This window comes from Bombus impatiens, unplaced genomic scaffold, assembly GCF_000188095.3.
Source record: "Bombus impatiens unplaced genomic scaffold, BIMP_2.2 scf_0582, whole genome shotgun sequence".
Classification (NCBI taxonomy): domain Eukaryota; kingdom Metazoa; phylum Arthropoda; class Insecta; order Hymenoptera; family Apidae; genus Bombus; species Bombus impatiens.
Window position 1 is genome coordinate 1,267,972 of NT_177001.1, and position 22,091 is coordinate 1,290,062.

The 22,091-nt window shown below is 31.7% G+C and overlaps 4 protein-coding genes and 1 long non-coding RNA gene across 12 annotated transcripts in view; 3 read left to right on the plus strand and 2 right to left on the minus strand.

Annotated features, from left to right (window-relative positions):
- The first annotated feature begins 776 nt into the window (after window positions 1–776).
- On the plus strand, window positions 777–3,261 carry LOC100742875 (transcription initiation factor IIB). Of its 2 annotated transcripts, none has more exons than XM_033322291.1 (5): window positions 777–917; window positions 1,392–1,502; window positions 1,593–1,779; window positions 1,844–2,314; window positions 2,394–3,261. In XM_033322291.1, the coding sequence occupies exons 1-5, from the start codon at window positions 901–903 to the stop codon at window positions 2,553–2,555; spliced, it is 948 nt and encodes a 315-aa protein (XP_033178182.1). In that variant the 5' UTR covers window positions 777–900; the 3' UTR covers window positions 2,556–3,261. The 2 variants fall into 2 exon arrangements, with proteins under 2 accessions (XP_033178182.1, XP_033178180.1); XM_033322289.1 differs by having other exon boundaries at window positions 815–917; window positions 1,379–1,502; window positions 2,394–3,165.
- Window positions 3,262–3,884: 623 nt separating this feature from the next.
- On the plus strand, window positions 3,885–5,188 carry LOC100742990 (exocyst complex component 4). The gene is made up of 5 exons (XM_033322292.1): window positions 3,885–4,045; window positions 4,119–4,252; window positions 4,323–4,484; window positions 4,568–4,737; window positions 4,819–5,188. Exons 2-5 carry the CDS (start codon window positions 4,196–4,198, stop codon window positions 4,904–4,906), a joined length of 477 nt encoding a protein of 158 aa, XP_033178183.1. The 5' UTR covers window positions 3,885–4,045; window positions 4,119–4,195; the 3' UTR covers window positions 4,907–5,188.
- Window positions 5,189–5,424: 236 nt separating this feature from the next.
- Window positions 5,425–8,473, plus strand: LOC100743112 (probable cytosolic iron-sulfur protein assembly protein Ciao1). Of its 3 annotated transcripts, XM_012388926.3 has the most exons (5): window positions 5,425–5,642; window positions 7,252–7,621; window positions 7,697–7,811; window positions 7,887–8,048; window positions 8,120–8,473. In XM_012388926.3, the coding sequence occupies exons 2-5, from the start codon at window positions 7,262–7,264 to the stop codon at window positions 8,386–8,388; spliced, it is 906 nt and encodes a 301-aa protein (XP_012244349.1). In that variant the 5' UTR covers window positions 5,425–5,642; window positions 7,252–7,261; the 3' UTR covers window positions 8,389–8,473. The 3 variants fall into 3 exon arrangements, with proteins under 3 accessions (XP_012244349.1, XP_012244348.1, XP_003491662.1); XM_012388925.3 differs by lacking the exons at window positions 7,252–7,621; window positions 7,697–7,811; window positions 7,887–8,048; window positions 8,120–8,473 and adding exons at window positions 6,126–6,415; window positions 6,538–7,139 and having other exon boundaries at window positions 5,434–5,642; XM_003491614.4 differs by lacking the exons at window positions 7,252–7,621; window positions 7,697–7,811; window positions 7,887–8,048; window positions 8,120–8,473 and adding exons at window positions 5,954–6,415; window positions 6,538–7,139 and having other exon boundaries at window positions 5,437–5,642.
- A 1,999-nt stretch (window positions 8,474–10,472) lies between these two features.
- The window catches only part of LOC100743230 (lachesin), a 61,199-nt gene continuing 49,580 nt past the window's right edge, over window positions 10,473–22,091 (minus strand). The window contains exons 5-8 of one of the 5 annotated variants that reach the window (XR_004462216.1): window positions 21,677–21,845; window positions 13,893–14,100; window positions 13,646–13,806; window positions 12,294–12,779 (exon numbers count right to left, since the gene is read on the minus strand). Coding sequence is in view for 2 of the 5 variants with exons in the window: in XM_012388939.3 (XP_012244362.1) it covers window positions 12,673–12,779; window positions 21,677–21,845 (276 nt within the window). In the remaining 3 variants the exon portion in view is untranslated. Of the gene's footprint in view, window positions 11,445–12,293; window positions 12,780–13,338; window positions 13,490–13,645; window positions 13,807–13,892; window positions 14,101–21,676; window positions 21,846–22,091 lie in introns of those variants that run through there. The other 4 variants (XR_004462217.1, XR_004462215.1, XM_012388940.3 and 1 more) reach the window with 4 other exon arrangements.
- Window positions 20,461–21,670, minus strand: LOC117152008. The gene is made up of 2 exons (XR_004462220.1): window positions 20,929–21,670; window positions 20,461–20,838 (listed from the first exon to the last, which is right to left on the minus strand). It is a non-coding gene; the product is annotated as an uncharacterized LOC117152008 (long non-coding RNA).

Below are 22,091 nucleotides of genomic sequence, written 5' to 3' on the forward strand. Positions count from 1 at the left end.
CATTCTTAAGTCCAACATTATGGGTTCGAAGTTACTACATTAAAGTAAGTTTTTTAATTAGTCATTCATTAGCACTAGTACACGGTCGTACACAGGTATGAAAACCCCAATGGAAGGGGGTAAGGCCGTGGATAAAATTACGGTAATAAGATTCTTACGGATCAAAAAATGTTTCTCAAGTAAAGCATTTCAATCAATTTCTGCAATATGCAACACGACCGTATCTGCAATTGAAATTTACTTCATTATATAAATTTATATTTATTTAAACAACATTCTTCTGTACTACATGAAATACTATATGCCTATCTTAAATAAATTGAAAAGGGTTATGAAAAGCAGTTTAAGTTATATCGTTTACCTTCAGTGGTAAGGATGGCACAGATGGCGTTAAATGTAAAAGTCTAACATATCAATCGCAGCACTATAACTGACGGCAAATTTATAAAGCACATCTCTGAAAATTAAAAACCTTATCCCCTCCATTGGAATTTTCAGCCCTGCAATCGTAGTTTAGTGTCAAGTACATCGACTACAAGTTAGTATAGATAACGATTTGATATCTTTGTTCATGTTTATGACATATAGATAGGAGTAATATTATTAATATCATAAATAATGATAAACATTTTGTCTTAACTTTCTTTTATTTGATATGTGAATTTATATTTTATTTATTTATATATAATACTCTAAATTTTCTTAATTTATTATTAATATATTTATGTCATCAATCCCAGATATAATTGATTTAATATAATTAATTGCTACAATAGTTTGTATTGAATACTGAGCTTCATATCTAATTCATATAGCTTGATACGCATGTATGAATACCGCAGGTGCATTAAGTATCTGCATTAACTTAGGCGGCATAGTGGAAAAACACGAATCCAAAATATGGCAAGTTCGTCAAGGTAAATTTTGAGAAAATTTTGTCTTTACGATTGATATCGGTAGCAATTATTACAGAATTTTGTTTTGATTATTATTATTTACGATCAAACTTAGTCACTTTAGAAATAACATAATGTTATAGACTATGGTTATGTGATCTGACAGAAACATCGTTTGTTTATTCTTGACGTGTTTTTGATAATAGATCATTCTATCAACTTTATATTTTCATTTTAGTTTCTTTTTTAAATAAGTATCTTAACCTTCAATTGTTTATTAGCAATTGTACATAAGTATATATCAAATGAAAATGAAATACATTTATTTTTTAAAACCTTTTTTTAACATAAGCAACTGTAAATGAACATTAAATTGCTGACGTATTATTAACATGATAACTAATCTTTATTAGCATAATACTAATTGATATATTTGCATGTAAGCGCGTGTATACATTAATATGTGGTACACATTTTCTTAGTTTTTTTTTGCAGACATGAAACAAACAAAGTTTGTTGTTATGCACATCCAGATGCTTCTCTTATCGAAGATTACAGAGCTGGAGATCAAATTTGCTCAGAATGTGGACTAGTTGTAGGAGATAGGTAAATATATCTATGCAATTTGAGAATGATATATATATAAATTGAAATTGAGCTTATTTTCCTTTTCTCTTACTCTTTTTTTTCAAATAGGGTAATAGATGTTGGTTCAGAATGGAGAACATTCAGCAATGAAAAAGCTGGAGTCGATCCGTCACGTGTTGGTGGCCCAGAAAATCCACTCCTTAATGGTTCAGATCTATCCACCATGATTGGCCCTGGAACTGGTGCTGCATCGTTTGATGCTTTTGGTGCTTCAAAATATCAAAACAGGCGTACAGTAAGTATCATTTTATTATTCTACTATGAGTTTCCTTGTTAATTAATAAATTATGTCATTTCAGATGAGCAGTTCTGACAGAGCATTGATTAATGCATTTCGTGAAATTAATGGAATGGCTGATCGTATTAATTTGCCTAAGACTATTGTCGATAGAGCAAATAATTTATTTAAACAAGTACATGATGGTAAAAACTTGAAAGGTCGTGCAAATGATGCTATTGCTTCAGCTTGTTTATACATTGCCTGCAGACAGGAAGGTGTACCACGTACTTTCAAAGAAATTTGTGCAGTTAGCAAGATCAGCAAAAAGGAAATAGGAAGATGTTTCAAATTGATATTGAAAGCGCTTGAAACTAGTGTTGATCTCATCACGACAGGAGATTTTATGTCTAGGTTTTGTTCTAATCTTGGACTTCCTAATATGGTACAAAGGGCTGCCACACATATTGCGAGAAAAGCAGTGGAGATTGATATAGTACCTGGAAGATCGCCGATTTCGGTGGCAGCAGCTGCAATCTATATGGCTTCACAAGTATGTATTTATTGGGATCAAGAGAAATATTCTTTTATGTTATATTCTTATAACTTTTACACATTCTTTGATTATTCAGGCATCAGAAGATAAACGATCACAAAAAGAAATTGGTGACATTGCTGGTGTAGCCGATGTCACAATCAGACAGTCTTATAAGCTAATGTATCCTCATGCAGGAAAACTATTTCCAGAAGATTTCAGATTCGCAACTCCTATTGATCAATTACCACAAATGTAAATTTAACGCGAAGCTTTATATTTCTATACATATTTTATCATGTTGAAACAATAGTTATGTATTTTAAATAACCATTTCTAAATAATTTAACCTTTATTTACAGTATACATTCCTTGATAATCTATAAATTTTGGTATTACATTGGTATTATCTAATTTGTTACATTTCTTGTTTTCTCTGTTGTACTTGGTTCTTACTGTGTTGTGTAAATTTGCAACAATAGTATTTTAATAATTTGTCTGGTGTGAATAAAATAAAATGTTTATGCTTTAATTGGTGCGTTTCAACATGTTAAAATTGAAAAGGTCGATAAATTTTGTTGTAAATTTTATGTTTGATACCAAAAAATATATTGAGTTTTGAAGCTTTGTACAAGCAGACTTACAAATTAAGTTTACATTAAACATCTTTACATTGATATTTTGTTTAAAACGCTGTAGCACAATCTTTTTTTTTATTTTTATGTTTGCAATAAGAAAATAACGGAAACCAATTATAAAATACAATAAATCACTTGAAAGTACCATGCTATATAATTATACGATAAATTCTGTGATACTTTTACTAAATAATGTAAGTCAAAAATTTGCAACTAGCGAAGCCGACTAAAGTCGAAAGACAATAGCCTTTTCTCACTACAAACGTGTATATACATATTTTATTTTTGACTCAAAATTTATATAAAATATATAAGAACATTCACACAGAAAATTTCACTGTTCAAATTAAAACATCACAATTTTATAATATTTGTTTCCTAACGTTTCACTAATATTTTGTAATCTACATATTACGTATTTATCAAAGTAGTAATCTATATAATTCAATATTGATATTATATATATTATATGTACTTTTTAGAAAATGATATCAAAACATTTTTAATATTGACTATATTTGTTCATCTTTATATTTGATAATCAAAAATCAATTATGTTCTATTTTTTAAGATATTTAGAGAGATATGCGATAGCACAAAAATTTGTATTGTATTACATAGTAAATGTAAAATGTATGTTGGATATCTTAATTTGTATGTTAAGTTATGTAATAAAGAGAATTGTTATCATCAGGCTGCTGATTTTTATGTAATTTTCATTTTTACATTCATTACACAGAAATTTGTTTCATCTACTAAAAATTATAGGAAGTACTCTGCCTTCAATATTTTATATATTTTTGTGTACTATATGCAATCTATGGATTTTTACACTCTTAAATTTATTATAAATGCTTAAAAATCCGCAGTCTAACTATCATTATTAAAACGAATTGTTTTATTGATACCTATATATATATAATCCAAATATGACTTAAAAATGTGTGAGTATATATCTGTGTGTTGTCAGAAATGGTTTGTCAGCCATCATGTGACCTACTGTCACTCTCAAAACTTCAATTCTTACTGTATAATATAATGCGTAATAATTAATTTTTTAATTTTGTTATACGTAACCTTGGTAAACATCTTAGCAAAAATGATATTTAAAGTATTGTAAATTTACATAACGCAGTGTAAAATAACATAACCTATATAGTGTTTAAATTTGTTATAAATTTCAGTTCTATGATAGAAGAAGATTTAATTAGAAGATTTGACATTACATCTTTCATCCTTGTTAGTAAAAAAATAACAAAATATGAATTCAATGCCTCCCACTAAACCTCCGAGAGGTATTAAACCAACCAAAGAAACGGTAAAAACATCAGCTTTCTTTCATTTTTTACTTAATAGTTGTTTAACTTATAATCGTACATCTTTTGCAGAGTGGTTTATTGATCTCTGTAATTCGAGCTTTGTCAGCAAGTGAAACTAACGAACAACGAGAGATAGAAAAAGCCAAGCTTGAAAAAGAATACAAGAAGAGTGATCAGAGGCTTGACGAATTGGTATCATTACATGATCAGGACCTTACAGAAGTTATGCAAGTAAATATAATTTAATATATAATTTAATAATAATGATTATACATATATGTTGTTAATAACATTTTCATTATTTCTTACTGTAGATATTCAGTGCTTTATCAGAGAAGGTAACAGTATCTCGAGAAAAGATTCATGCAGTTAAAGAAAATTTGAATGCTTGCAAACAATTATTAAGGTGTAAACGAGAGGAACTGTTAAACCTATGGCTTGAAGGAATTGAACACAAACATGTACTGCATCTCTTAAAGGATGTGTAAGTTATTCAGATTTCTATAAAGAATAGAAGAGAGAATATAGTTTCTGAGCTTGATTCATCTTTTTTTCAAATTTTTAGGACTCCTGATTCTTGCACCAGAATGTTACCTTTACCAGAATTAGATACGTTATCGGCATCTACATCGTATAATACAGCATCGGACTGATAGTCACTAGATTTATTTGTAATTAGTTGTAATTTAATCACTTTCTGTTTATAAGAATGAACAAAATATGAGATTTAGTAAATGAATACATGGATTTGCACTATTGAAAATTGTAGTATTCATTCATTTATTATAATATTTCTATTCTTCATAATAATATAAATAATAAAGATAATCACTAGATTTATTTGTAATTAGTTGTAATTTAATCACTTTCTGTTTATAAGAATGAACAAAATATGAGATTTAGTAAATGAATACATGGATTTGCACTATTGAAAATTGTAGTATTCATTCATTTATTATAATATTTCTATTCTTCATAATAATATAAATAATAAAGAGCGAGTACATTGTAAAGTATAATTTTATATTTTCCCGCCAAAACGTTTGTTCTATACGCAATTATTCAATTCTTGGCTGATAAATAATACTACTCTGTTTATTCGATAAGTGGCAAATAAAGATTTTAATCTTAAGTGTTTTTATAAATAATTTGATTTAAATATATATCAGTAGTATATAAAATAATTCATCATCTTATCAGCCAATGATTTATGGCGATTCATGGTTACATGGCACACGTAATATTTCCATTACTGTGTGCTACGATCATTCAAGTTTATCTAATCGTGTTGTGTACATATTCTACATCATAATTTAATGCCAGCGATAGTGTTTGGTGATATTTTTTGCTTTTATACTGCAAAATTAACAAACCGTCAAAACGTACATCGTAAGTATTCGAACATAATACATCGTATTGTATTGAACATTCTTTTTTCACTCGCATAATTTCTCAAACCTTTAATATAATTCTCAAATCTTCATCTAGAAGAAACTTCTTTTAAAAACTTGAATAATTGTTTTATTCTTCAACATTTTTATATACTTAACACTTATAAAAACTAAAAAATTTGTCTATTTAAATACGATGCGCAAACATTTCTCACCCATATTCCCCAGACAGTAATATTTTGTAATATTATTTACGAATATACATGCTCGGTTGAACTAAGTTAAAAAAGAAAGCATTTATTGTTGCAGGTAGAGATGGGAACATTGGAATTAAAACAAACCTTGACTGGTCATAGGGGAAGGGTGTGGAGTGTTTGCTGGCATCCAAATGGTACTTGTCTTGCATCTTGCGGTGAAGACAAAACAATTATAATATGGGGACAACAAGATTCAAAATGGGTTGTGAAAACCATCCTTACAGAAGGTCACACTAGAACTATTAGGGAGATAGCATGGTCCCCTTGTGGAAATTACATAGCTTCTGCTAGTTTTGATTCAACCACTGCTGTGTGGGACAATAAGTCGGGTCAGTTTGAATGTAATGCAACATTAGAAGGACATGAGAACGAAGTGAAGAGTGTTAGTTGGTCTTGTAGTGGTCATTTGTTAGCTACTTGTAGTCGTGATAAATCTGTTTGGATATGGGAGATAAATGATGATGAATATGAATGTGCTGCTGTTATTAATGCTCATACTCAAGATGTGAAGAAGGTACGTAATTATTTTATGTTATTAATTTATTACTATTTTATGTTAAATATAAATGTATATTATTATTATATTATCAAAATGCATTATGTAAATACCATAAATATATGTTTAAATCATTCTAGATAAGGTGGCATCCTAATGAAGAAGTTGTCGCATCTGCTAGTTATGACAATACGGTAAGGATATTCAAAGAAGATGCAGGGGATAATGACTGGTCGTGCATAGATATATTATCATCCCATACATCAACAGTTTGGAGTCTTGCATGGAACAAGGAGGGCAATCGAATTGCAACCTGTAGTGATGATCAAACAGTGAAAATATGGCAAGAGTACAAACCTGATAATGAACCAGGAATTGTTACACACAACAATGAATCAGTTTGGAAATGTGTGTGTACTATAACTGGTTATCATACAAGGACAATTTATGACATTGATTGGTGCAAAACAACTGGCTTGTTAGTGACTGCGTGTGGTGATGACATTATTAGAATATTTAAAGAGGATAGTGACTCTGATCCTCATCAGCCAAGTTTCACTATGGTTTGTTCTATGGACACTGCTCATATCCAAGATGTAAATTGTGTGCAGTGGCATCCTACTGTTCCTGGACAACTTGCATCAGCAAGCGATGATGGTTTAGTGAAAATTTGGTTTTATAACGAATAATTGTTGCTTTATGTAATGTTATCTGTTCGTAATAAATAATAATGAATTATTTATTTATTTTATTCATTATTTATTCCTTCCTTTATTGTTAACTAAATATCCTTACTATATTTTGTGATAATCTGATTGTGATTTGCTTCTGTTTCTGTTTTAGGGAATGTTTCTGTTATTGAGAATGTCAAGGCATTTTAGTGGGCTGTGGAAAACCTATGAAGTTCTAATCTCTGATATAACGCTCAAATATAATACATTCTGTACAATGAGTGACATAAAATCGAATGTTACTGGGGTGCCTTTAAATCAAGTTGTAGGTACTTTGAAGCAGTTTGCAGATCTATCACTCGCAGGTTCCTGGGATAACGTAGGCTTACTTGTTGAACCTACGGAAACCAAACTGATTTCACACATTCTTCTAACAAATGACCTGACTGAAATTGTGATGCAAGAAGCTTTAGACTCGAAAACAGACATGATTATTACTTATCATCCTTTAATATTTGCCCCCATAAAGTCTATAACAACTTGTTCATGGAAGGTAGTGAAAACATTACTGCTTTTTTACACTAAATTGAGATTTTATATAAATTATCATTTAAATGAGAATTTTTAGGGGAAGATTATTGCAAAATGTTTAGAAAATAGAATAGCTGTGTACTCTCCACATACTAGTTTTGATTCAATAAGAGGAGGAGTAAATGATTGGTTGGCGTCAGCATTTGAAAAGGGTATAAATTTAAAGTATAATATTTTTTAAATATTCTATAATTACCTTGTACTTGAATGTATTTTATATGTTTAAGTGCTTGAAAGTAGCATACCAATTCAACCAAATGGAACAAATAACAATGGCTATGGAAGAATGTGCACTTTAAAAAATGAAATTTCTATCGAAGAAGCTGTGCAATTAGTGAAAGAACATACTGGTTTGAAATACGTTAGATTAGCTCGCACACATTTAAAAGGTATCAATTTTTTGTTCATTTCCTAATTAATTTATAAATTTGATATACTGCAATTCCATTTTATCTTTCAGATGGTTCGATTAAAACTGTCGCACTTTGTGCTGGGGCTGGAGTATCCGTTTTAAAAGACGTATCTGCAGATCTATATCTTACAGGGGAAATGTTGCACCATGACGTTCTTGACGCAACGCACAAAGGAATTAATGTGATTCTAACAAATCATTCTGATTCCGAACGTGGCTTTCTAAAAACATTTGCGCCTATTTTAAATAAACTGTTGAACAAGTCTGTGTATGTACAAGTATCAAAAAATGATGCTGATCCTCTAAAAACTGTATAATTTGAGAAAAACGAAGAGAATAAAAGACAATTAATATGACATGAACATTGGGATGGAAATATACGTTACATATGATAAAATTTTATTATTAATATTATAAATTACCTGTCCTATTTTGGGATTGACAATTTTTTATTTCAATCTGGGAAAGTTAGTCAGAGTGATATCAGAGAAGATAAGTACATAAATGAATCATAGTATATTGCGGGTTCAACAGAAACCATTTACAGCTATAACAGAAACTGCGTTTAAATTTTCGCGTGTAACGCGCTTAAACTACTTTTGCAATTAATCTTTGAACATGTGTAACCGTTATAGAATCGATTTTCCCTTAATCTGATTACTGAAATATTTCTTTTGCACATAATATATCATTCGTTCGTTTATCATTTTCATAATGTCATTCACGCTCATTCAAATACACGCACATGATGGTTATGAGAAAAAACTTTATTTTAACAATGTACGTACGTAACCGACGTTTATTGAAAACTTATAACTAAATAAAATATTAACAGTCGTTATTCTGGTCCAATTAGAACGATTTTAATTTTGGGTCCACGCATCCAATTCTTTTTCTCCTTTTTTTATCGATATTGTGCCATTTCTGGCTTCATAGGTCGATAGATGAAAAGTATTTAGTTACTTCATAACGGAGAGTTCCTTAAGTACAACTTGACCCTCGTGACTCAACGAACTTACGATCCTAACAACTGATTTCTTACTTTTGTTCACTATTACGATGCTGTTTTTTCTTTTTGTATGTATATGTGTGTATACACCAACGACGAGATGCGTTAATACACAATGAACACATTATAAATTGTAATTTTTCTACGTCACCGAAAACGGTGTGGAAGTATACCCTGAGCTCGGATGCCCAAAAAATATGGATCGTGTGTAACATTTATCGAGAGTATTTGCAGGACAGACAACGTGAAACTGAAAACTGAATAGGTGTATGATTTTTTTATTAGATTAATAGTATCCGTCGTTCCTAGTCGGTTATCTTTTTTCAGTTTTACGTTTTGAGTTTAACGGTTTCTATACTGCGATAACGGATTATGGTTTGCCGCTAATATCACGATTCAACCACCTAAATCAGAACTATATTCTTATTAGAAATCCCGTTCGGTTCCCATAGGAGACTTTCTACAATCGATACAATTGTTTATTAGTTTATTCCAAAAAATATTAATTTAAATTCAAGCGATCTCTACTATTATATTTTAGCATATTAATTTTCAAACCGATCAATATTTTCGATTGAATTTCGGTTTTCGATATACATAGCGACAATTTCCTAAGTATACTCTTGTTAGCCACGACTAACCTTTTACAGTGATTCTAATATGAACATAGTCTGATGTTTGTTTTGAATCTTCATCGAAAAACCGCTTATTTATTTTTTTATTCAGACATTCGTGTAATTATCAACAAAATAATAAAATACAATAAACAAAACGAAAAAAATGATTGCGCTGTTTTTTTGTTTCGTAACAAACATCATTGTCAGTTTGTTATCACTGTCTTTTCTAGCGTGAAACGCTTATTTTCTTCTCTGATCGAAACGAATTGAATCGAATCGAATTCGAAGATAATCCAGATTTATTTCGTGTCTCTAATCCGGACTCTCAATTTACACGGTCAAAAACGATTTTCACGATTCCTCCTCTCCCGTTTTGTCATCTCACAGAACAAACAAATTTTCTCCAGTATTTTCTCGTGCTTTAGAAATTGTAACATAGTCTATATTCCATATATACAGTGAGACAAATAAAGCGTTACAAGTTATTTTCTCAGAAATCATTGTACATATTGACATTTTTTAAAAATTAAATAACACATATGGAAAATCATTGTAAATAAATTTTTGTAGGACAATATCCAAGAATATAGAGTGATACTTTCTCATTTATTTTAGATGGAGTTAGATATTAGATTCTTTATTTATAATAACTCTTACCAAACTGTATAATATGTATTTGAAATATTTTTTTAAATTCCTTAGTCATTTAAAACAAATTACAAATTATTGTAAGTGATTAGCCTATTTGATATATTTAATTAAAAATATGAAGTCAATATGTTTAGTGATTTATGAAAAATCAACTTACAACTTTATATTTAACCCACTCTGTATAATAAATCGTTTATGACGAAACGGTTAAAAATCTTAATTGCATTTCAACAGTAATTCTTACATTTCCTTTGGCAAGTACAATGTATTGTCTCATAACTGTAACACAGCAAATAAAATCGTAGTTTGTTCAGCAGTAAACGGTTCGTCTTCAACGAACTATTATTACCATCGACAATTTACTTTTTATTCATTTTTTATCTTACTTTTTTAAATATAGGATGTCTCAAGATTGAAAAATTATATTGAAGGAATAGAAATTTATTTTATTACTAATAGTTATTAATGGTCCAAATACATATACTATAGTATCTTTTCAAATGAAAGCGAAATTGAGATAAAAAAGAGGAAAGACTGTACATAAATTATAGTATCCATATTTTAAATCAATATTCTTTCACGTCAAATTTCAGATATGGATATAGTGATCTAAATCAATTGAAACTTGATCTAACTTCCATTACCTAAAATGGTGGTCGTTCTAAAAAAAGTTTCCTCTCATATTTTATAAGTTTATCTTATAACTTATTTTATCAACTTCTTTCGTAACGTTCATTTATAAAATAAAAAAGCATCATTTTATTATTCAATTCTGAAACACCCTATAATAGATTAAGTCTTATATTATTTCGTTACAACAGACTACTTTTCTTATAATACATTCAGCATCCGTTGTGCCGCAATATGGTCCGATTCCACCTTCACCTTTTTCTATTCTTCCTTCACAGATCTTTCTCCTCGTGTTCTTGATCCAATAATATCACTTTACGGTTTCCATTTCTCATCGATATCTTTTTAACGTGGTTCGTATACTTTCAAGATGGTTGTCACTTCCTTCTCGTAGCAGCCATTTTTCTGCGTGGCCAGAAGTTCTCCAATTTTCAGAAAGCGACTACTAGTGACGTATTAATTTAATCTAAAAATGATAGAAAATTACATTAATAAAATATGATATTTGTCTTTGTCTATTAAAGTCAGTTATACAAGACTTAATATATAACAATAATATCTTTTAAGCTAGATTACTTAATTGTTTATGTGAACGGTTCATAGAGGGATCTTACAAGAATAGGTGACAAAGTATGAATATCACCTTTTAATGAACTTTCGTTCGCTCGTAATGGCGCTTTAAATATGAATAATCTCTGAAGCCAACAGGTTAATGGTTTAGAGGGTATTTAATGTTACAAAGTTTTCAAGAGATTTCGTTAGACCAACCCTGTCCGGGTTAAGTTCCGCCGTTTAGGGACTTCCTTCTTCACTGTCTACGTTATTATAAATGAGGGTGGGACGTTATCCGAAGTACGTGCTCGTAAATTATTTCTTCGAAAATTCATCAACGTAAATGTCTAAATAAAGCTTTATTGCTCTTAAATCTCTTACTACAAATCAGATTAATTAACTAAAAATTATTTTGATATTTTCTTTATTACTGTTTTTAAAGGTACTCTAGTTAATTATGTTTTTTACATTACATTATGTTATTTACATTAAAAACAAAAAATTAAGAATTAGAAAAAATTTAAAAGATCAAACAAATAAAGCTATCAAAAAGAGCTACCACTTGTTCAATTTTGTACAGCTTTGTATCTATTATAAAATTTACATATTAATCTATTAGATTCAATTATATTAAACTTCATATCATTTAATAGTACTATAGTATGACTACAAGAATTTGATACTATGAAAATGAGGCTAATTAGAATTTAATAAAGGAATGTTTCATTAAAAAATACAGGTATGTGCAAATACATTTTGTAGCTACTGCATGATAAAAGAAGTACTATAATTTTACAATGAATATATCACAGCAGAACACAGAAATAAATATTTACAAATAATATTAACAGAAATAAATGTATTCCACTTTGATGAAAATTTCCTTTAGATATTACGTTGTTGCAATCAGGAATTCCCTGTTCGCTCGTACTTCCCGATTAAATTACGAACAACTCGACTCGAAGATTTGATTCAAAAGCGCAGCTGCTCAGCACGTATTCATGCAAAAATCAAATTTCCAGCGTAACACCGTGACAGTCTCTCCTTTAAATGTTTCCACGACGAGCCGTTAGAGGGAGGAGAGAGATTTACCGATGAATATCTGAAATGAGTATTTCGTGATCCCACGACGGTAGCTGGGTTCAATAACGATGATTCAGGAAGGCCAGCAGAGTCGTTGAGATCATTACGAATGGCAGATTTGCCAGCCTCAGTTGGCCACCGTGTTGCATCGCTGCTGGATGTTCCCCTGTCGAACAATGATTAAAATTCAAATTGAATTCCGTTCTACCATCCGTCGTCTTATTGGAATTGTTTCTCCTCTACGCCACGCTATGTGTGTGTGTGCCACGCGCGCGCACATACACACATAGAGGATGCTCTAGTAAATATTTGCAATGTTAATTCCATCAAACAAATGTTACAAAGAGTACTAGAAATTCTTTCACTGTGATGACGTTATATTCTTTTAAATTCAAAAATTAAATTTTTGTATTTTCTGTGAATTTCTCTTCAAATTGGATTTTAATAACTTTTGAAGATGAGATAATTTGGCGTTTGTTCAGTTTCGGTTTTAGGTTTATAACCTTTTAGTAAATATGTTATATTATATTTAATCTTAGGAGAAATGATATATATTGTATTTATTTGAAGATATTTGAAATTATGAATACTTGAGGATTAGGTTAGATAAGATACTAATTTGCGTTACAATCCTGATAATTTTAAGTAATACGATAATTCTCCTCTAAAGTTTACAGAAAATTTCCTGAATTCAGATATTTGTACATTTAGATTTTTCCTTCTACTTTGTATTTTCTACGGACATAACGGCCATCTTGAATATAAGATTCTGCAAGATGAAAGCGCCTGTAGTAATCAGGAGACTCGAATTCAAAATTCGGTTCGGTCGGTCGATTCTGCTTCCTTCTTACGTTTCTCTCTTTGTTGGTACACCCACTAGACGAAAATAGGGAAATGTGCGTTACAAAATTTTAATCAAAACTCGATAATCCTAAAATGGATTTTACTACAGCGATTACGTGTTAACCGTGAAAGCACGAAAGATTGTAATTTGCTCCTGAATATTCACGAGATTATCGAAAAGGAAAGTACCCTTTGAAAGAAAACTCGAGTTTTTCCCTTTCTAACACCCTGCATATGGATAATTCCCGCCATCAGTATGTATATTGTTGCCGGAATTTTTAACGGTCTTCAACAGTCTTCTTCCACACCCATGGATCCTTGTGCTTGTCTGAAGAATCTTCCAACCACACCTTTAAAAAAAAAGCATATCATCCCTTTGCAAGGGGAGTGATCTTCATACCTTGAAAGCTTTTTCTGTTTAGATAGACATTTTTACCACCATACGATGGCCTCTTCTGTATCCTGTGACTCTAACATCGAGTGTTTCTCTGATTTCTCCGAGTGTAGACGCATTAACGCGGCACAATAGCTATTATAGTCTGTGACGAGGAGTCGCTTGCTTAAGGAAGCCAGTCTGCATTCTATCACGGGGTATTTCCTCACTGTACATATTTCTCATCAATGTTCTTGTGCGTCGTTAAGGTCTGAGGAATGATGAATTAAAGGAATAAAATGATAATGAAATATAAGAAAAATTATTAAATAAGAAAATTGGAAAATTAGAAGATAAAAGAGGTTATGTAAATAATATAAGGTGTCCCAGTATTAATGTTACAAACGAGGAAATTTTTTTGCTGATTGTACCCAGCTCGTGCTCAGTTGGTAATTAACCAAATTCACATTTGTTAGGCAAATTTCCAAATTTGATTTTCTCGAAAACGAAACCTCACCGTGAAACAAATTTATTCTATATTTTCGATTTGCTCTTTTCATGTAGAATCTCCTCTATTTTGTTTATACCATCAATATTGGAACACCTTGTATTTCAAATAGAATGTCTGTAAATGAAAAAGAAGTACAAAATGAAACATGATAAATAACGATAAATGATAGAAAAATTTATAGGGTGTCATATACAAATGGATTCTCTCCCGAAGGAGAACTTCGAAGCTCCCGGAGATTAGGTTAGAAAACGATCTATATGGAGAGCCATGTATGATGTATGCGACATTTACGTGACAAAAAGCCACGTGACAAGATTGTAAAAGTAAGACAGGAAGTGAGGAGGAAGGTAGGGGAGAGCATTACTAATACGATACTTAGAGAGATGGTCTTGCCAGTCTTGTCTTGAACGAGCAAAATCTTTGCTAGAGACTATAGACAATGGTCTGTATATCGATTTTATGATAAACCGGCGTGGGCTGGTCGTCGATAGACGTTTATCTTTCTCTGTCAGACATATCCTGCCCGACTCCCTAATCCGGAATTCCAGTTCCTGAAGGCTATCTCTACGGCAGTATGGTTTTGCTAGGAAAAGGGGTGGTGGTGACTACAACAATAGCTGAGCTCAGCTCGACGCGCCCCGTGCACTCTGAGAAATCTCTTTAATTACTCTTCTCACTCAACCGAATGCTTTTTGCTAAGACCGTTATCTTCTGGCGAGAACGATCGGATTCATTCGTTTTGTAAACGTGGTCAAAGCCCAGTGAGAAACGACGAACCTTCTCCTATATAGTATACCGTGTTATGAAATACTGCACCGTTTCTTTTTCTCTTTTTCCTTCCACCATCTCTGCCGCTCTTCCTCCGCCACACGCCATCCTTTTCCTCTTTTTCTGTTTTAAAGGGAGAGGAAGAGGAGAGGGAGAGTTCAGAGTTTTGCAACAGAAACGCGATTACGACAACGGAGTAGTTTTTAACGAGAATTCATTAACGGACCAGTTAATGGAAAGTCGTGTTAATGGAAATATCTCTTTCACTGTTCCTTCGTTTTTAGCTAAAAATTTTTCCCTTTGCTTTCGTCGTGTCGCTACTGTCGGCTGGTGTGTTTGGTAATCCGATCTTTACTGTCTCGAAATATCCTGCAAATATTGGCAAAGATCGCCTCTACCATTGAAAGCCATATTTTCGAAGATACGTATAATTATGTATGAAAATTACGGGGAAAAATACGTATAGATAAGCACGTTTTCGCTAATTTTCTTCTTTTCTTGCTTTATAATTAAACAGGAGGATTTTAACCATTAAATGGCGCACTCAATATCTTCCATGATCTAGGCAAAATATTGATTTTCATTTTGCAAAATAATCACAAATAGGAAAGATTTTTAACTGTTTTAACTGTTGTAACTTTAAACTACATACCTAGAAGTATTTTAGTAACTTCTTATAGAATTTTTTACATATTTAAAATATACAAGAGTCGCGCAAAACCTGAAAGACCCTACTGAAAAGAAAGTTTATAAAATGACTAATGTAAAAAGGCACCATATTTTTACAAAATGGATTTCTATTTAAATACGAGCAATTAATAAATATTATATACACCACAGAACAGATAGCTATTATCAATATGGTAAACAATTAGTACAATGTTACTAAAATTCATGGCGTAGGTAACAATTTTACTCTTTCTTTTACCCGCCACAATGGTGGGTCGATAGATGTAAATTTTTAAAAAATAGTTGATAAATTGGTACAGTTTTATAAAAGCCACAGCACAATTATTAAGATAAGTAATATTTTAAAGAATATGAAAAAACAAATTTTTAACTGTAAATTCAAATAAAAAGACAATTTTTGTGGTATAAGATTAATTAGTGACGTACTAAATTTTAAAACTGCTTCTCCTTAAAAAGACAAGGAATTTGATTTATCGTGTATCGTGTTTTGTAGTCTTCATATAGTAAATTGATGGGTCGTGGTTAGTAGCTAGAACGAGAAATCGAGAAACTGAACATACAGAAAAATCGAATATCCAGGCGAGTTATCAATTACGATGTAAAACTGTGTCGAGTGTATTCAAGCAATCACACGGGGGGCAAGAGCTGCAATCTATCGGGCAGCTCAGATAAAATCTTCCAACAGATAGGGTGATTCAGGATGGCGATTTATATTTCTTATCCCTTTTATGGTAAGACGAAGATGAACGCAATATAACAGGTAACATTCAACACGGTCAAAAAAGATTGCATGTGACTAACATTAGATTTAGGAGAGTCTCTAATTAAAACAGTTTTAATTTCATTAATTTTGAACTAATTTATGCAAATGTAGAAGAGTTAGTGAAAACATAAAAATGGATATAATATACATTAATAACACATTTTGAATAATACATTTTAAAAACTGCCAAAATTCTTCTGTATGTATATTATTCTGCATTTTAATTCGCCAAATAACTACAATACGTAAACTTCTAGGTAATTGTAATAATTAATAAAATATCACATTATTATACGAGATATGGTAAAAGGTTGTTTTACATTCAACAATATATTAAAAAATGTAGTGATAAAATTTGTTCATTTTCATGAGAATCGGATTTGACTAATTAATGTACCCCAGGAAATTTCAAATGCGATTTTTTGCAAAATGCTGGCTTTAAATGAAACAATTTTATTCTACATTTTCGCATGTAAAATACCCATTTTACCATCGTCCACTTTCATTTAATAAGAAATCGGTCAAGTTGACGCGTACTTATAAAATTTTCAAATTCTATTTTCTTGAAAACCTTCCCACCTATTTTTGCATGTAGAGTAACCTATTTGATTATGTGTTTCTAAAAAATCAGACAAGTCAGCGTGTATCTGACAATTTTTCATATATTTTTAATTTATCTTCGCATGTAGTACAATCCTGCGTTCAATTGTACTGTGTATTCCATCACTTTGCAAAACAAATGTTACGTTTCTAGAAGATTTTCAAATCATCGTACATTGTGGGTTAATGAAAAGGCGAGGAGGTAAGGAGGGACGTTTTAGATGGTAAACTTAGTAGCGTCTCCTCGACATTATATTATATTATATAAAGTGGAAGCATCTAAATAACTCCGTTGTTTTTATGGTCATAGGAGGAAAGTCTTCGGGGCGAAATTGCATTGTCCGAAAGTATAGCTCATTTTTATACTTGTTTCTCCTCATCATGAAAAATGAAGGGGAAGAGAAGGAATGAGCAAAAAGAACCTCTGTTTTTCAATGGCAGGTTTAAGAACCTGCTGCTGTGTCTCTTCACCTTCAATTGTCCCTTCTATTCTTGGTCATACGACTCAAAATGATCAAGCAGTCTAGAATGGCAAGTAAATCAATTTCATCTCATCTTGTGAAATTCATACTTAAAGCTTGCTATTCAATTTCAGTGGAACAGCAGCGTCGAGCTAACTCGATTTTCCGACTCTTTTGACTTGACCCTCTCTCGTCCTAGACGGCTCAATTAAGGGGCCAGCCATACTTGGAGAAATTTTCTTCGTTTCTTGAGATATGAAATATCCCCCAAGTTTCACTGTATTAGGTAAGTTGAAGGTTAATTCGTAATACTCGAATTTCATTTTCTATCCTCGTGCTCAACTTCAAATGGCTCGCAGAATTATTTGTTCAGCAAAATTCACCTTTTCTTCAAGCGTCAAATATCATACATGTGTACTCTGATCGCAATATATGTATTGTTTGAAAAGTTTCGATCATATCATAGTAGTTTTTACGATATGACACGATCGTAAAATCGACAAGTGGCAAAGTTTACACGACGAGGTGTTTCCACGAACAAATTGACTGAATCCTAAAACGATAAGAAACCAAAACTTGTACAGCAATCATGTTGCGTGGCAAACATAACCCCAGTTTTCATTCAGTCCCCAATATGTATGTATTGCTTTTATTACTGATGTATATACCTTTAACTGCTAGAATTTTTCTTGAATGTTCTTTCCATGGTGTCTTTATTCTGCCATTTTTATTTCTCGTTTCATCGTACTTTTTATTGTTGAAATTCTGTTCTGCAATTCAGCATTATCTATTAGATTGGCAACTAAGTGATTGCGGATTTTGTCCATACCACCTAATGGCAAAATTTGCAATCACTTAGTTGCCAACCCAATTGCACACTACTGCTACTACCTTTTTTATTTATTACTCTTCTTCAATTCTTTCTATTCTTGTAATTTCTTTATGCATATTTCTGCGTTTCTTTTTCTTCTTTTTTTTTTTTGTTAAAATTCCTGCTTCGTTGGAAGATTGGATCCTCCCGTAAAGAACGCTGTAAGAAATGCTGCACCAAATGTGGAAACTTTTTCAAAGTTCCAATTTCATCATGGAGGATTGTGCCGTGTGAAAGTATTGCCGAAGGGAAGCCAGCCGAGTAATAGATTATTTTGCACAAAGTGATTTGAGTTGGACGCTGTTCACGGAATTAGTCGGACGAGCAGAAGTCTTCAGGAGCGTTCACGGTGGTTAGGTAGATGGCGGGAATGGTTTTGAGAAAATGACCGTTGGTGACCTTTGATTGACCACAAGATGGACGTCGTCCATTACGTCTAGGTTCTTGACCAAGGATTAGATTTTGGTGTAAATGTAGCTTTGGATAAAGCGCTTGATTCAAACATTCTCGTAGAAATTGAAGAAGTAGGAATTAATTAAAAATTCTGTGAAAAATGCATTGTACTTCGCTTCTTCCCCGTAACTTTTTAACCGATCGATGCTTAACCTGGAATAGCACCTTGCTTCCAGCAAATGGTTGCCATTAGTGTAGCACATAAGTACGTGCAATCCTTATTGATTTCAAATCCTTAACTGTATTCGCATGTACTAATCGTCGTGAATGTTGCATCACGCAACCTCACTGATAATATGAAGATAGTTAATAAATGAGTTATTATACTTAGTCAAGCATATAAAATAATCTTCTTGCAGGATAATTAATGAACTAATAATATACAGTTAATTGGCCAGTGACAACTTCTAAGATTATAAGTTTCTGTTAAAAAGTTTTTTACGTGGCTTGTACTTTATAAAATTGTTTCGCGGAACTCTGTCTGTTGTATTACCAAGCTTGTTACTGTTCTGCAAAACAATTAATTATCATTCGTAATTTGTAACTTGGGACTTGGAGAATTAACTAATAATGTTACGTTCAATTATATACAGCAGGGTTCTGATAATAAATCAATCAGATACGAAGAGCTTATACATTAATAAGCTGTTCATAAAAGCAAACGTAAGAAATTTGTGAAATCACAATCATAAAATTATTTCCGATCTCGCATTTACTTTAATTAAGTTTCAATTAGAGAAGCATCCATTTAAACAGCTTTGTGATCTCACCGGATATATGAAATGTTTTAAACGTTTCTGCATATTATACAAATTAAATGTTAATTTATAATGAATTTCAGATACTTGATATCTAGAACATTTGCAATTTCAATTTCAACTTGTGGAGAGCCATTTTATACTGGAAACTTCATGGTTCTAAAAGTTTCGACACATTATACAATTAAAACGTTAATTGTGTTGGTTTCAGGTACCTCGGCCATTTTACAGTTTCCACAAAACGTAATTCTCCGATTGTTTCGAATAAATATACAACGTATTTCGTTCATCGTGTACCTACAAAGAACAGAAACCTATGTACAATGTACATTCATGCGTAACAAATGAGCAACAACTGAAACATCAAAAGCCACTTTCCGAAGAATACAGACAATTACTATAATTCAGCTAGTTAATTACCGTCAAACGTCAAGCCATTCATTTCTTCTCTCTTCTTTATACTAATTATCCCTCTAATTTTAGCTTAACTAAATCACAACAGTATCAATCTCGTGTAAAACTTTCGCCTCTAAACGCTTGATTAACACAATAACTACCACATAGGATGAGCCATCCAAAACAAAACTCTGAAATTTTATAACTTTTTTAATGACACAAAAATGTATACAGGAAAAGAAGTTACGAGGAAAAGAAGTATCAAAGAGATAAATATTATGATTAATGCCTGTATACAGAACACTGTAGTTTTGTAACTAAGTAACTAAGTTATAAATAACTAAGTAACTAAGAGATAAATATATTTGCATCTGGTAAAATTGGCTTTATAATTTATAGTACATACGTTATATCGTCATCACAGAATCATCCAAAAAGATGTTTTCAATAAAGGATCATTTTTCTTACGAGTTAAAAAAGAAACTCCTGGAAAGTTCAAATGGAAGGATGAATTTTTATTGCTGTAACATATTGTATAAAAAGGAATATTGTTATCCGTATACAGTATACATCGATTTTCAGATGATCTTTGGTGAAGTAATTTTTGTAAAAGAAAATAACATAATCTATAAAAACGAATGTTTACCAGTTACTTTATTTACAGCCTTTGCCTGTTTTAAGTCCCAACATGAACCCAATGAATATTCATTCTTCTTATAATTGACGCTGCCATAATAACTGATAGAAATATAAGCAAACAACTAGAATTTATGAATACCGGTACGTTATTTATTGTCCTTAAAATATTAATAAAGCTCCGACACGTACCAGTATGTCATCCGTTGCAAATAGATTAAGCAAGCCACTGAACTGCAAATATACCGTCGATATCTCTTTTTTGAACGTAGAATCAAAATTCAAGCTATTTCAATGTCAAAGGAAAACAAAACTTGAACGGTACAGATTCCAAACTTTTTCCAAGCCATTAAACATGCGCGTTAAAATAATTATTACTTTTGAATTATTCGTTTATTAAGCATGGAAAGCAATTAAGCCGGATGGTTGATTAATTTCTTCCCTTCTGAATGGAAAAGTAAGAGGGGAAAAAGAGGAATGTTCGTTTTTAGTGATTTTCCATTTCATAATACATTTCTAATGACTACATTTCACAATGACTATAATGTTCAAAATGTTTCCATAAGATAGCGTTAAAGATTCGGTGAACTGGTTAAAAACAAGAAATGCTAATTCTGTAGTGGGGTATAAATTTCATTTGACAAACAATACAATCAAAGTCTTTGAATATCGCTGCCCCTCTAGTGGCCTAAGATATTAAAACTTAATTTTCTCAACAAAGCTATTTTGCGACGTTCCTCAGTATCCTCCCTTTCTACTTTTTAATTATAAATCAAATTGCATTTTCTTCTAGACACAGTCGCAAAGCCAAGAATTCCACGTGAAATATCATTTCTTTAAAGCACCACAAAACCGAAAAGTAGAGAGAAACTAGCAACTTTAACGAAGAACCCGAAAAACCGCGGAACTTCCAACTTCTTCTGTAAATGTATGTACATACCATTAAGTACGTGCACGAGGATTGTCTTTGTATTAGCGTTACTGGGATGGCAGGTATACTGGCCGCTATCTGCACGCTGGGCACGCTGCACCAAAAGATACGACGTTGTAACTTCTCCCTTCTCGGTGATCACCGATACGCCTCCCCTAGGACTATCGTAGTTGATCACCTATATTGGGCACAGATAAAGAAAAAACCGAATGAAAGATGAAAAAGAGGAACAAAGGAAAGAGAAGAGAAAGAAGTTGGACGAAAAGTTATATCGTAATTTCTGTCGGACGAAATTTTACCGATGGATCTCGTTAGGCGAAAAAAAAACAGGCGCAGAGAGAGGCCACACTTTCTATCTGTTTTTAGTATCTTCCTTTATTTCGTTCCTTTGCCATCGTCTTTCCTTTTTTTTTTTTTTTTTTTT